Source organism: Ciconia boyciana, chromosome 18 (assembly GCF_034638445.1).
Source record: "Ciconia boyciana chromosome 18, ASM3463844v1, whole genome shotgun sequence".
NCBI lineage: Eukaryota > Metazoa > Chordata > Aves > Ciconiiformes > Ciconiidae > Ciconia > Ciconia boyciana.
Genome location: NC_132951.1, coordinates 12,911,349 through 12,922,004, shown reverse-complemented (window position 1 = coordinate 12,922,004; position 10,656 = coordinate 12,911,349). Strand labels below are relative to the sequence as shown.

The 10,656-nt window shown below is 65.7% G+C and overlaps 2 protein-coding genes across 5 annotated transcripts in view; both read right to left on the bottom strand.

Moving 5' to 3' along the window:
- Positions 1-625: 625 nt before the first annotated feature.
- CLIC3 (chloride intracellular channel 3) lies at positions 626-3,426 on the bottom strand. Its single transcript, XM_072883105.1, has 6 exons — positions 3,376-3,426; positions 2,434-2,543; positions 1,922-2,047; positions 1,678-1,784; positions 1,174-1,349; positions 626-787 (listed from the first exon to the last, which is right to left on the bottom strand). The coding sequence occupies exons 1-6, from the start codon at positions 3,409-3,411 to the stop codon at positions 626-628; spliced, it is 717 nt and encodes a 238-aa protein (XP_072739206.1). The 5' UTR covers positions 3,412-3,426.
- A 430-nt stretch (positions 3,427-3,856) lies between these two features.
- ABCA2 (ATP binding cassette subfamily A member 2) overlaps positions 3,857-10,656 on the bottom strand; it is a 36,946-nt gene continuing 30,146 nt past the window's right edge. For all 4 annotated transcript variants that reach the window (XM_072882817.1, XM_072882819.1, XM_072882818.1 and 1 more), the window contains 11 exons: positions 10,291-10,423; positions 9,980-10,097; positions 9,657-9,835; positions 9,199-9,340; positions 8,746-8,880; positions 8,407-8,510; positions 8,038-8,130; positions 7,648-7,750; positions 7,351-7,488; positions 6,903-7,109; positions 3,857-6,634 (listed from right to left, as the gene is read on the bottom strand). In XM_072882817.1, the coding sequence (XP_072738918.1) occupies positions 6,599-6,634; positions 6,903-7,109; positions 7,351-7,488; positions 7,648-7,750; positions 8,038-8,130; positions 8,407-8,510; positions 8,746-8,880; positions 9,199-9,340; positions 9,657-9,835; positions 9,980-10,097; positions 10,291-10,423 (1,388 nt within the window). In that variant the 3' untranslated portion in view covers positions 3,857-6,598. The remainder of the gene's footprint in view (positions 6,635-6,902; positions 7,110-7,350; positions 7,489-7,647; positions 7,751-8,037; positions 8,131-8,406; positions 8,511-8,745; positions 8,881-9,198; positions 9,341-9,656; positions 9,836-9,979; positions 10,098-10,290; positions 10,424-10,656) is intronic.

The window sequence follows — 10,656 nt, the reverse complement described above, 5'->3', positions numbered from 1 at the left end:
GAGAGCTTCTTAACAGTGGGTTCTGGGGGGACAGTGCCCTCCACTCCACTCACCCAGGGCGATGGGGGCTGGGCCCTGTCCACCTCCTGGTGCAGCTCCTCAGGGGCATCCTGCGGTGCCTGCTGCCCTGGCACAGCCCTGCCTCGGGTCGCTCACCTGGGGGGTGGCACAGTGTGCCTCCAAGGGAGGCTGCAGGGATGCCTGCTGCAGTGCGCTGCCCTCTCTGTGCCCCGCAGCCCTCTGCTCTGGGCAGCTTTTCCTCCCCAGCTCCTGCCCTTGCCCTCAGCATTGCCCAGCTTTGGTACAGACGGTGCCCGTGGCTGTGACACCCTTGCACCCATCGTGATGCTTGAGGGACCACAGGGCAGGTCAAGGGGGTCCTGGCCGGGCAGAGAGGGTGGCACAAGAGGTGGGAACGCATTTGTGGGCTCAGTGTGACGCAGATTGCTGCCGGCACCTGGGGTAGGGGTGCCAGCTGGGGGAATTGGGATGCCAGGGGCAAAGCCCATGCTCTCTGCCCTCCCGAGTGCGTGCAGGCAGGACTGTGGTGGTCACAGAAGGACCGGGGCAGGCCCTGGCCTGCTCCCTGACCCTGGCCCTGTGCCCACCTGGGCATGTGCCCGGCTCACTGCGGCAACCGGACCACGGAGCGATAAGCTTGTATGATCTCCTCGTTGTTGGGGCAGGTGTATTTGAACTCCTTGGTTTCGCTGGCACTGTTGAGGTAGCGCCACACGCCCTGCAGGTCCTTGGGGATCCCAAAGCGGCGGTAATGCTGGCACACGACCTGTGGGCAGAAACGGAGTGAGTCCTTGCCCAGCCCTGTGTGCATGTGGTGTGCCAAGGAGGGCCCTGCAGCTGGGGGGGGTGGTGTTCACAGGCAGGAGCCAGCCAGGAATGGTGGCAGGGGGCCAGGGGACATCCCTGGCACTGCATGAGACAAGGGGTGGCACCCAGCAGGGGATGCAGAGGGGAGTGAGATCTGTGGGAAGTCGCCATGCTGGGCAGGAGTCACGGGGAGGGGGATGCCGGGAGGCACTGGGGTGATATAGGGGTTGGCAAAGGAGCGGAGGGTTGCTGCAGGCATCGAGGGGGAGGTGAGAAGCATGGAGCTGGCAGCATTGAGAAGCCAGGGCAAGGGGAAGGGCATGGCACCGGGATGCCCGCACTCACCTGAACGATGTTGAGTTTGGGCAGCAGGTTGCAGTCAGCTAGCGTGAGCTGGTCCCCGTCAAGGAAGTGGCGCCGGGAGGCCCGGAGGTGGGGGTTGTGGGCCAGCTCGTACTCCAGTGGGGCACTCAGGTACTCGTCCAGCTTCAGCAGGGCCCGCAGCAGGCTCCGCTGCAGTGCTGCGGGGAGGGCAGCAGCGCTGCTGGGTCAGGGCACAGCCCCGCTGCGGGTACGGGGCCCCGCAGTTCTGCCGTGGCCTCCTACCAGCCCATCCCTGCACCCAGGCAGTACCTGCCCATGCTCCTCCTGCCTTGCCCAGGCTGGAACCTGCCCCTGCCCTCCCATGAGAGCCCTGGCACGGCCACACTGAACTGCATGGGGAGGGGCAGAGACCCAGCTGTGGCCTGGGGCAGGGGAGGGCTGGAAGGGCTCAGGGTGACCTGCCCAGGCTTTGAGGTGGTGGCACCTGAGAGGTTGCATGGGATGTCCCCCCACCCAGCTCCTCACCCTCGTCCTGGGCAGGCACTGGGTTCTTGATGAAGGTGGAGAACTTGTGGAAGATGTCATTCCCGGCCAGGCTCGACTCCCTGTACCGTGGGACCAGGCTGCGGAACCTGCAGGGACGTGGGCACAGCTGAGGAAGGAGGCAGGGGCCGGCAGGCTCATGTGCTGCCTGCCCAGCCCCCTCTCTCAGCCTGTCCTGCCCCTCTTTGGCCCCTTGCCCCCTCTCGGGGCAGCGCTGGCCACTGACATGGGGGGGGCCAGTTTGTCCTCCAAGAAGTCCTCAATGGTGACGGTGTCGGTCTTGGGCTCGCCATTGTAGAGCAAAACGGGCAGCTGGGCGCCTGGCGCGAAGTCCTTCAGCACGTCAAGCGCCCTGTGGGAGACAGGGACAGATGCTGATGCCCAGCAGTGCCCAGGGCTCTGCAGGGCACCGTGCGCACGTGTGTGTGCGCACGTGTGTCCTGTGCAAAGGGATGAGGTGGTGCCCCCAGGCTGCTCCTGCCTCAGTGTGTGCCCATGGCAGCTCTGCCCTGGAAAATGCCCACCGACCTCCCTCAGGCAGCAGTGGGCAGCTGGGGGGGGTACAACCGGCTCCATGTGTCCCACAGTGCCCACCCTTCGTGCCCCTTCCCAAGGTGTTGGGGACCTACCACCCCTCCATTGGTGTGCCAGGGCAAGGCTGTCCCACTCCGCCCATGGCCCTGACCCCATGGCTGGCAACCCCCATGGCCCCATGGTGAGTGGGGCAGCACAACTCACCTCTTCACATCCACGGTGGTGAGGGTGAAGGGCACCCCTTTGAGCAGCAGCACCATGAAGAGCCGCTGGCAGAAAGGGCAGTGGCCCACACTCTCCCCATCCTCGCTTGCCTGCGGGCAGAGAGGGAGAGCTCAGCTGCCCCTTCACCCTGGCACGGCTGCAGCAGGGGCAGTGCTGGCCTGGCAGCCCTGGTGGCTGCAGGGTGAGGGTGGCAGGGCGCATGCCACCCCCCGGCCAAGCCCGGGCTGGCCGCAGGCCGGCGAGCAGGGCTGGCAGCCCGTGGCACCCGCTACGCCGGGCAGGGCACTGGCCCCCGCCTGCTCCTGGGGCCTCCGTGCCCCACCCCAGAGCAGCCTGCGTGGCACAGCGGGTGCTGGCCCTGGCATTCCCAGGGGGCCAGGGGGCCCCAGGCTGCCCCAGCCCCGTAGTACCGAGTGTGCCAGGACTTGGGGGCAGCAACCGCAGCGGCACCGGGGGCAGCTGTGCTAGGGGACAGCCCAGCGCAGCAGGGACCATGCCGGAGGAAGGAGATGGCGATGCTGGTGGCCCTGTTGCCCCCAGGCGCAATCCCAGGCCGGCCCTGTCCTGCCCTGTGCAACCGGGCAAGCTGCCCCGGCCAGGCGGTGGCTGGGAAGGGCCCGGCAGGTGCAGGCTGGCAGATGCTGTGGTGGCCGGGCTGTTGGGCAGGGGGCCCTGGTTTGGGAGGGCACCCTGGTCCAACACCCCATGCCGAGCACCGGCAGCCCCCCCATACCCGCGGGGCAGGCAGCAGCATGCTGTGCCCTGGAGAAGAGCCCCAAGTGCCTGCTGCCGGCCCAGGGCCCCACATCTGGGCACTGCAGTGGGCGAGGGCAGCCGGGCCACCCCAGCCCAGCAATGCCAGGTGGCTGCTAGAGGTGCCCACTGGGCTGGGACACCCCAGGCCCCCATGACCCCCCTCACCTTGATGAAGAGCTGGATTTGGGGTTTCTCGGCCATGCTGGGTGGCGGCTGCTGGCTGAGTGGTGGCTGTGCCGCAAGTGCCCGTGCTGGAGCCGCGGCCCCTCCCAGCCCACATTCCTCCCTGGGGTGCACCCGCTCCCACCCACGCCTGGCCCCACAGCACAGCCGGGGACACCCTGCCGTGGGGCCCCGGCCACCGCTGCTGTTGCCAGTCTGGGTCCGGCAAGGGCGGCTCACAGCAGTGCCAGCTGCAGCGGCTCCTGCCTGGGCACCCTGCCTGTGCCCTGCAGGGCTTCACACCCCCAGCCAGCTCCACCACCCACCCTGGAAGATACCAAGCGCTGGGTACAGCTCTGTGTAGTGCCCAGATCCCTTTGCCCACCGTAGGCTCCTGCACCCCCAACCCTTGCCCAGCCTGGTCCCTCCCCAGGCACCCAGCCCTGGTACTCCTGCCCACCAGCAACCACGCAGCCTTGCTGGCTCTAGTTATTATTTTTTTTATTTAAAACGATCATTATTTTCACATTTCATCTTTGTTTCTTTTGCTTGCAATGTACAGGCTCCTCCAAGGCGTCCCCACCCCTCGGGGTGCCCTGTGCCCGGGGCTGTGCGTGGCACCGGCGCTGTGCCCGCGGCTGGTGGCCAAGGACGTGCAGAGGGAGGTGAGGCGGGAAGTGGGGCCAAACTCAACAAAGCGCAGTGTTAAGGCAGCGGCCACCCCTGCCCCCGGGGCGATGCCCTCCTGCTCCCACCCTGCTGCCACTCTCGGGGTGCCCCCAGCGGGGTTTGTGCCTGGGGCAGCCCTGAGCCCAGGGTGGGAGGCCACTTTGGCCACCCAGGCTGTGCTGGCAAGCATGCCCTGGGCACACCACGCCGGGGGCACAAAAGCATCTCCATTGACCATCGAAAGCCACAGGGAATGGGGATGGCGGCACGGCAGCAGGTGGGGGCAGCTCTGCAGAGGGGAGGGCTAGGGGGAGCTCTGTGCCCGGGGTGCCGCTGCCCTCCCGGAGCAGCAGGGCAGCAGGGCGGGTCTGGGGCGAGGAAAAAGCCCTGGCCAGAGCACGGCCCCATGCCCACCCTGGGGTGCCCCAGGGGTGCCACCACTGTGGTCACAGCTGGGCACCCACAGGTGACACCATCCCCTCTCTCCCTCGTGGCAAAGGGCTACCCACGAGCTGGCTTGTCCCCTAGCACCCACCTGGGAAGGCAGAGCGTGCCCAGTAAGGGAGCAGGGGGCACCCCGGGTGGGGGCACCTGTGCCATCCACTGCACCCCAGGACCAGCCAGTTTCCAGTATGCCATTAAAAAAAATATGGTCTCAAAAATCTGAAAATAGAGCTTCTCTCCCCCCCAGTTTTTCCCCTATTGAAAATACTGTATATTGTATCACAATCTATAGCAGGTGGCATACAGGACTGGTGAGATCGGGAGGCACGGGGACAGCGGACGGTCAGCTGCCACCTGGGTCTGCCCCTGCTCGTGGGGCCAGGGCTGGCCCCAATCCACCTCCCTACGTGGTGTGCTGCCCCATGGCAGCAAGCTGGGGTGCCCGGTGCTGCCCGCTCGCTGGTGGGCAGGAGCCAGCCCGGGGCCTCCAGCCGATCCCGTGCCAGGGAGGCGGAAAGGGCAGTGGGGCACACATGGGCAGCTCGGTCCTGCGTGCTCTCTGGGAAGGAGGGGGGACTGTGCACGGCTGCCCTGGGGTGCTGCAAAAGGCTGGGGCACCCGGGGGGGGTGGTCGGGGTCAGCGTCACGGGCCCTGCCGTCACCCTGGCTCTGGGCACGGCTGCAGGTGGCTGGAGCTGTGGGCTGGAGGGTGCTGCTGGGCTGCAGGTGCTGGGCACAGCCCCCATGGATGGCAAGGTGGCAGGACCCTCTGCAGAAAGGAGGGGCACTGCTGGCCAAGGGGGTGCCCGCTGCCAGCCCCAGGTGACACTGCCAAGTGCTGGTGACACTGCCAGCCCCAGGTGACATTGCTGGCCCCGGTGATGCTGCCAGCCCCACCACCGCAGCCCATCCTCCACTTCCCACCACCCTGAGCACCGCTGCCAGGTTGTGCTGGCGCCCAGCTGCGCTGTCTTGTCCGTGTAGCTCAAGGCCACCCCACTCCCAGCTTCAAAAGCCAGCCTGGGGTGCAGCAACTCCTCTCCCAGTATCACCAGTGACCCAACAGTAAGAAACCAGTGCAGGTGGCTTGTGTACAGGGCCAGATGCTGAGCAATGAGTGCCAGGGCAAGGGGGAAAAAGAGGGGGACACAGCGGAGAGATGGCACAGCTGCAGCGAGGCCCTGTGGTGGGGGAGGCAGGCAGTGAGGGCAGGCAGGAGGCAGGGTGAGGGGCTCTGGGAGGAGGGACGTGGTTGGGGCAGAGGGGAGAAACAGCTGGTGCCAGCGTGTGAAATACCCTGTGAAATAGCCCTCTGCCCCACCGCGTGACCCTCTGCAGGGCGCTGCTGCCCAGCCCCAGGGACAGCGCTGAGTGCCCAGCACATGCATGGCAAGGCTGGGCAGGGCCAGGGCGGCCAGACCCCTCAGCTGGCAGCAGCGTGGGTGGGCAGGACACACCAGTGGGGATGAGGCCCCTGTCTCAGGCAGGCTGGAGGTCGCCGGTGACACCCTGTCAGTGACAGAAATCAATTGTGGGTGAAGCACCAGAGCTCCTGCCCCTGTGGCGCCGGACCCTGAGCCCCCCCACAGTGCCAAGGGCAAGCGCCAAGCCAGGGGTGATGGAAACAAGGAGAAAGCAGCTGTCCTTCCTCCGCCCCTGCCAGGGCCAGGCCTGGGGGTGGTGCCGGTGGCGGGGGGGGGCTGCATCCCCACAGCTGGGGGTCCCCAGAGTGGGTGCAACATGGGTGACCAACTGGAGGCATCGCTCACAGGCCTCATCCCCGCCACAAAGCTTGCGGGGCCGGCAGCGCTGGTGCCAAGCTGCATCCTTCTCTTCGCAGTCTCTGTCTGTTGGCACGCACTGGCTGGGCAAGCCGGCCGAGGACGGTGGCCCCTGGCACCGGGCAGGGCACCAGTGACACTGCCCTGGAGCTGAAGGGGACAAAGGCAGTCAGTGGTTCACGAGGCCCGTCCAGGCTGGTGCCGTACCCACCATGTCCTCCCTGGCACACGCCTCTGGCCACGGCAGCTCTGCTCAACAGGGCGAAAGGAGGGGAGAGGCCAAAAGGGTTCGGTGGCTTCACAGCCGGGGGAACGTGGCTGCCCCCGGGGTCTCAGCACAGCGTGTCTGTGTTGAACGAGAGCTGAGCCTGTGGATGCAGAGACGGGCAGGGCTCAGGGGCTGGGCTGGGCAGGGGCTGCCCGCTCTGCCCAGCACACCCAGTGCTGCTGGGGCCAGGATCTGGCCTGGGCGGGGGGAACAGCCACCCCTCCCAGAGAGCCCTCTCTGGTCCATCCCTGGCCCTACCGTGTCTCCTTGCATGGATGAGACCCGGTGCCACAGCACCCAGCCCCGGTGCCCCATGGCAGGGACACAGCTGGGACCAGGGACACCCAGATCTGGGGACAACCTCTCACCCTCTCCTCCTCGAAGCTGATGAGGCCTTCATCGTCAGTCTCCAGGTCCTCCTGCTCCTCCACCACAAGGGCCCGCAGCTCCGTGGGGGCAGCCCGGGGGCGCAGCAGGCTCAGCACGCGCTCCAGGGGTGACTGCAGGGCGCAGCTGGGGCTCGTCTCCTGCTGCTCCAGGTTGTCACTTTGCTTCTTGGCAAAATTCACAAACACCTGGGGGGGAAGGGGCAAGAGGTTGTGAGGGACCTCTGCAAGCACCTCCACCCCGTGGCCACCCCTCGCCTGCCATCCATGCCACTGGAGACAGGCCCCAGCTCATCCCACCAGGTTGGGGCTGCCACTGTGCCCCCCACCTAGCTCCACCTCCCGTCCCAAAGGTGGTTTCTGCCAGCACAGGCACAGCCACCCTCCCTGGGCACAAGCATCCAGCTGCCTGCGCCATCCCCGGTCTCACGTTGTCCAGTGTGGTCTGGCTGACGGAGTAGTCTTCGATACCCAGCACGTCCACCACCTGCTCCATCTTGCTGAAGACCTGTGCCAGTGAGATCTGGTCCGACTTCAGCTGATACTGGGCCTTGGTGTGGTGCCGCTCCTGCAGGGGACAGGGAAGTGACACCTGAGCCCTCACTCCCAGACCCCCTCCCGTCACCCTGCAGGGGGTCCCACAGAGGTGTCCCTTGGAGGATGAAGGCTGCTTGCGCCCTGAGGTGGGGGCTGGTAGGGGACACCACCTTCACCACAGGGAGCTTACCTTGAGGATGGCCTCGGGGAAGTTGCGGTTGAAGAACCTCACCACCTCCTTGACATTGAGGCTGGACTTGGTGCGCACCGTGATCATGTAGCCATCTCCAAACCTGCGCGGGGACAAGGGACCCCATGAGGGCCTGCCCCCCGCCCCCCGCCCCTCTGCAGGGAAGGACTGACCCCACAGAAGGGGACAATGCTCCCAGCAGCCGCCGTACCCACCACGACAGTGGGAGGACAGTCAAGCAAGCCCATCCCCTGCCCACCCTCCAAAGCAGCACCCACACGAAGGGCTGACATCTCGCCACAGGTGCCCTGCTGTCACCCTGCTGTGGAGGCCTGGCCCCCTCCTGCCCCACAGCGCACACGGGGTGCTGGACCCCCACTGGGCACTTACCGGTTCTTCAGGTGCTGGATGCTGCCGAGACACTTGAGCCGCCCGTTCACCATGATGGCCAGGCGGGTGCAGAGCGCCTCACACTCCTCCATGCTGGGGAGACAGGGCAAGCTTCAGCAGGGTGGTATGGGGGGACAGTGCCAGGGGCCACGGCTGGGGCAGGCAGGGAGCCGAGCTCCCCAGGCCATCACCCAGGTGCTGTGGCCCCACCACCAGGGATGGGAGAAGGCAACAGAGGATATCCCGGGCTGCCTCTGCTCCCTGTGCCCCTGCCAAATGCCATCCTCTGGCGACCAAAGAGCCCTTTCCCACCCACGCAGCACCCCAGGTGCCGAGGCATCACAGGTGCAGCCAGAAGCCCCCTCAGACCTGTGAGATGTGAGCACCACAGAGCGACCCGTTTTGATGACATCCAGGATGAGGTTCCAGAGGAAGCGCCGTGCCTTGGGGTCCATCCCCGTGGTGGGCTCGTCCTGCAGAACAAACAGCACCCTCAGACATGCCAGCCCCTGGGGGCACCCTGCCACCCCTTCTTGTCCTGAGTCCAGCTCAGGACACCATCCCACACTCCAGGACACTTGTGGCAGAGCCAGGGGCAAGCAGCTCCCACCCAGGGTCATTTCTCCACCCTAGCCCAGCACTAGCCCCAGGGACATGGGGCGTTGGGAGGAGGACCCTGTGGGCAGGGTGCTGGAGCCTGGGGCGCACCAGGAAGATGAAGGCTGGGTATCCGATCAGTGCGATGGCTGTGGACAGCTTCCTCTTGTTGCCTCCACTGTAGGTGCTGGCGGGCTTGTCAGCATACTTGGTCAGCTCCAGCTTCTTCAGTGCCCACTTGACCACCTGCAAGGCGTGGGGGGCTGCTGTCACCCTGCCAAGGCCACAGGGCTAGCAGAGCTGGCAGTGGGCAAGCAGTTGGGCTCCACAGCACAAGTGCAGGCTGCCAAGGGGACCAACAAGCGATGTGCCAGTCAGGGGCGCCCCACAGTAGTCCCTGAGCATGAGTGAGTGCATGTGCCCGGTCGTACCGGGCATACCACTGGGGCGGCACTGCCGTGAGGGCAGCGGCACCAGTTCAGTCCCTGCTGGTGCCCAGTGATATCGTTCCTGAGGAACAGTGCCAGCCATCAGGTGCTGGCAATCACCCGCCCAGAGCCCTACCCGCTCCTCATCCTTCCAGGGGATGCCGCGCAGGCGAGTGTAGAGCTCCAGGTGCTCCTGGGCCGTCAGCTCATCAAAGAGTGCGTCAAACTGGGGGCAGTAGCCCAAGCTCTGCTGGACCTGCAGAAGCTCCTTCAGGATGCTGTGGGAGAGGACAGAGGGGCCGTGGGGAGAAGGAATTGCTTTTCGGGAGCACCCCGTTGCTCACTCCCCTTTCACATGCCTTTATATTGGAGCATCTTCTACCAGGTAAGCCACAACAGGCAGCCTTGGCCAAGAGCTGGTGTCACTTGCCACCCCCCAGATGATGGTCAGCCCAGGGCACAGGGCTGCAGAGTCCCATGGAGCCACATGGGCAGACTGATGCTGCTTCATTCTGGGAGACCCCCAAGCAGACCCCGTCCCATCCCCAGGACAGTGGGCAGTCCCCACCCCCCACCCAGCCCGTGCCCCCCGACCTGTGCCCATTAACGAAGGCCTCTCCGCCTGTGGTGCTCTCGTCCCCCGTCAGCATCTTGAAGGTGGTTGTCTTGCCCGCGCCGTTGACACCCAGCAGTCCGAAGCACTCCCCAGGCCGCACGCCCACGCACAGCCGGTCCACGGCCAGGATGCGCCCGATCTTGCGGGACTTGTACACCTGGTGGGGCAGGGGATGGGGGCTCAGCCTGCCAGGAGGCACCTGGACCCCCAGCCCTGACCCACATCCCTCGGAGGGGACGGCTCCGAGGCGTCTCCTTGCAGCCCCGGCGCATCCCCCACCACTGCTGTCCTGCTGTTGCACCTTGGTGAGGTTCTCAATCTTCAGCATGTCGTTGTCAGCGTCGCCACGCAGGACACGGTGCCGCTCGTTGGCCACATCAATGTCATCTTCGATGGGTTTGGTGGAGACGGGCAGCCGCCTGTGGGAGGGCACACGGCGCAGGGTGGGGATGCAGGCACGGGAGCCGGCTGCCCACATCCCTGCCGGGGAGGGGCAGCTCCCCAGCTTGCACCCACTGGGGGGGCAGCCTTGAGCTAAGGGGTCCTGATGGCACAGGCCACCCCCATGGCCAGCCCCCCCTAGCCTGCCCCCCGCTCCCCAGCTGCACTCACTGGGGCTTCCGGAAGAAGTTGTATTGGCACATGATGGTGATGAAGAAGCCTACGAAACCTTCGATTGTCATGGCAACGAGCCCCCGCGTCACGATGTCCCATTCGAAGGGTGATTTCATTTTATCAAACTGCCCTGAGTGGGAGGAAGAGGAGAGAGTGGCTGGGGACACCTTCCCGTGGGGACAACCTGGTCATATGTCTTGAGCTGGCCTGTGACAATGACACTGTCCTGCTCCTGTGTCCCCTCCCCTGCTGCAGGTGCCTGGGCGGATCGGTGCTGCTGGCACCAGGGCTGTTGTGACCTTGTTGTGACAACAAGGCTTTCCATTCACAGCACGTGTGCTGTTGAAATCATCTTGCAACTTT

Coding starts and splice junctions, on each gene's coding strand:
- CLIC3 (XM_072883105.1), bottom strand. CDS start 3,411: ATGGCCGAGAAACCCCAAATCCAGCTCTTCATCAAG. Junction 2,544..3,375: donor AAATCCAGCTCTTCATCAAG/GTGAGGGGGGTC, acceptor CTCTGCCCGCAG/GCAAGCGAGGATGGGGAGAG. Junction 2,048..2,433: donor ACCACCGTGGATGTGAAGAG/GTGAGTTGTGCT, acceptor TGTCTCCCACAG/GGCGCTTGACGTGCTGAAGG.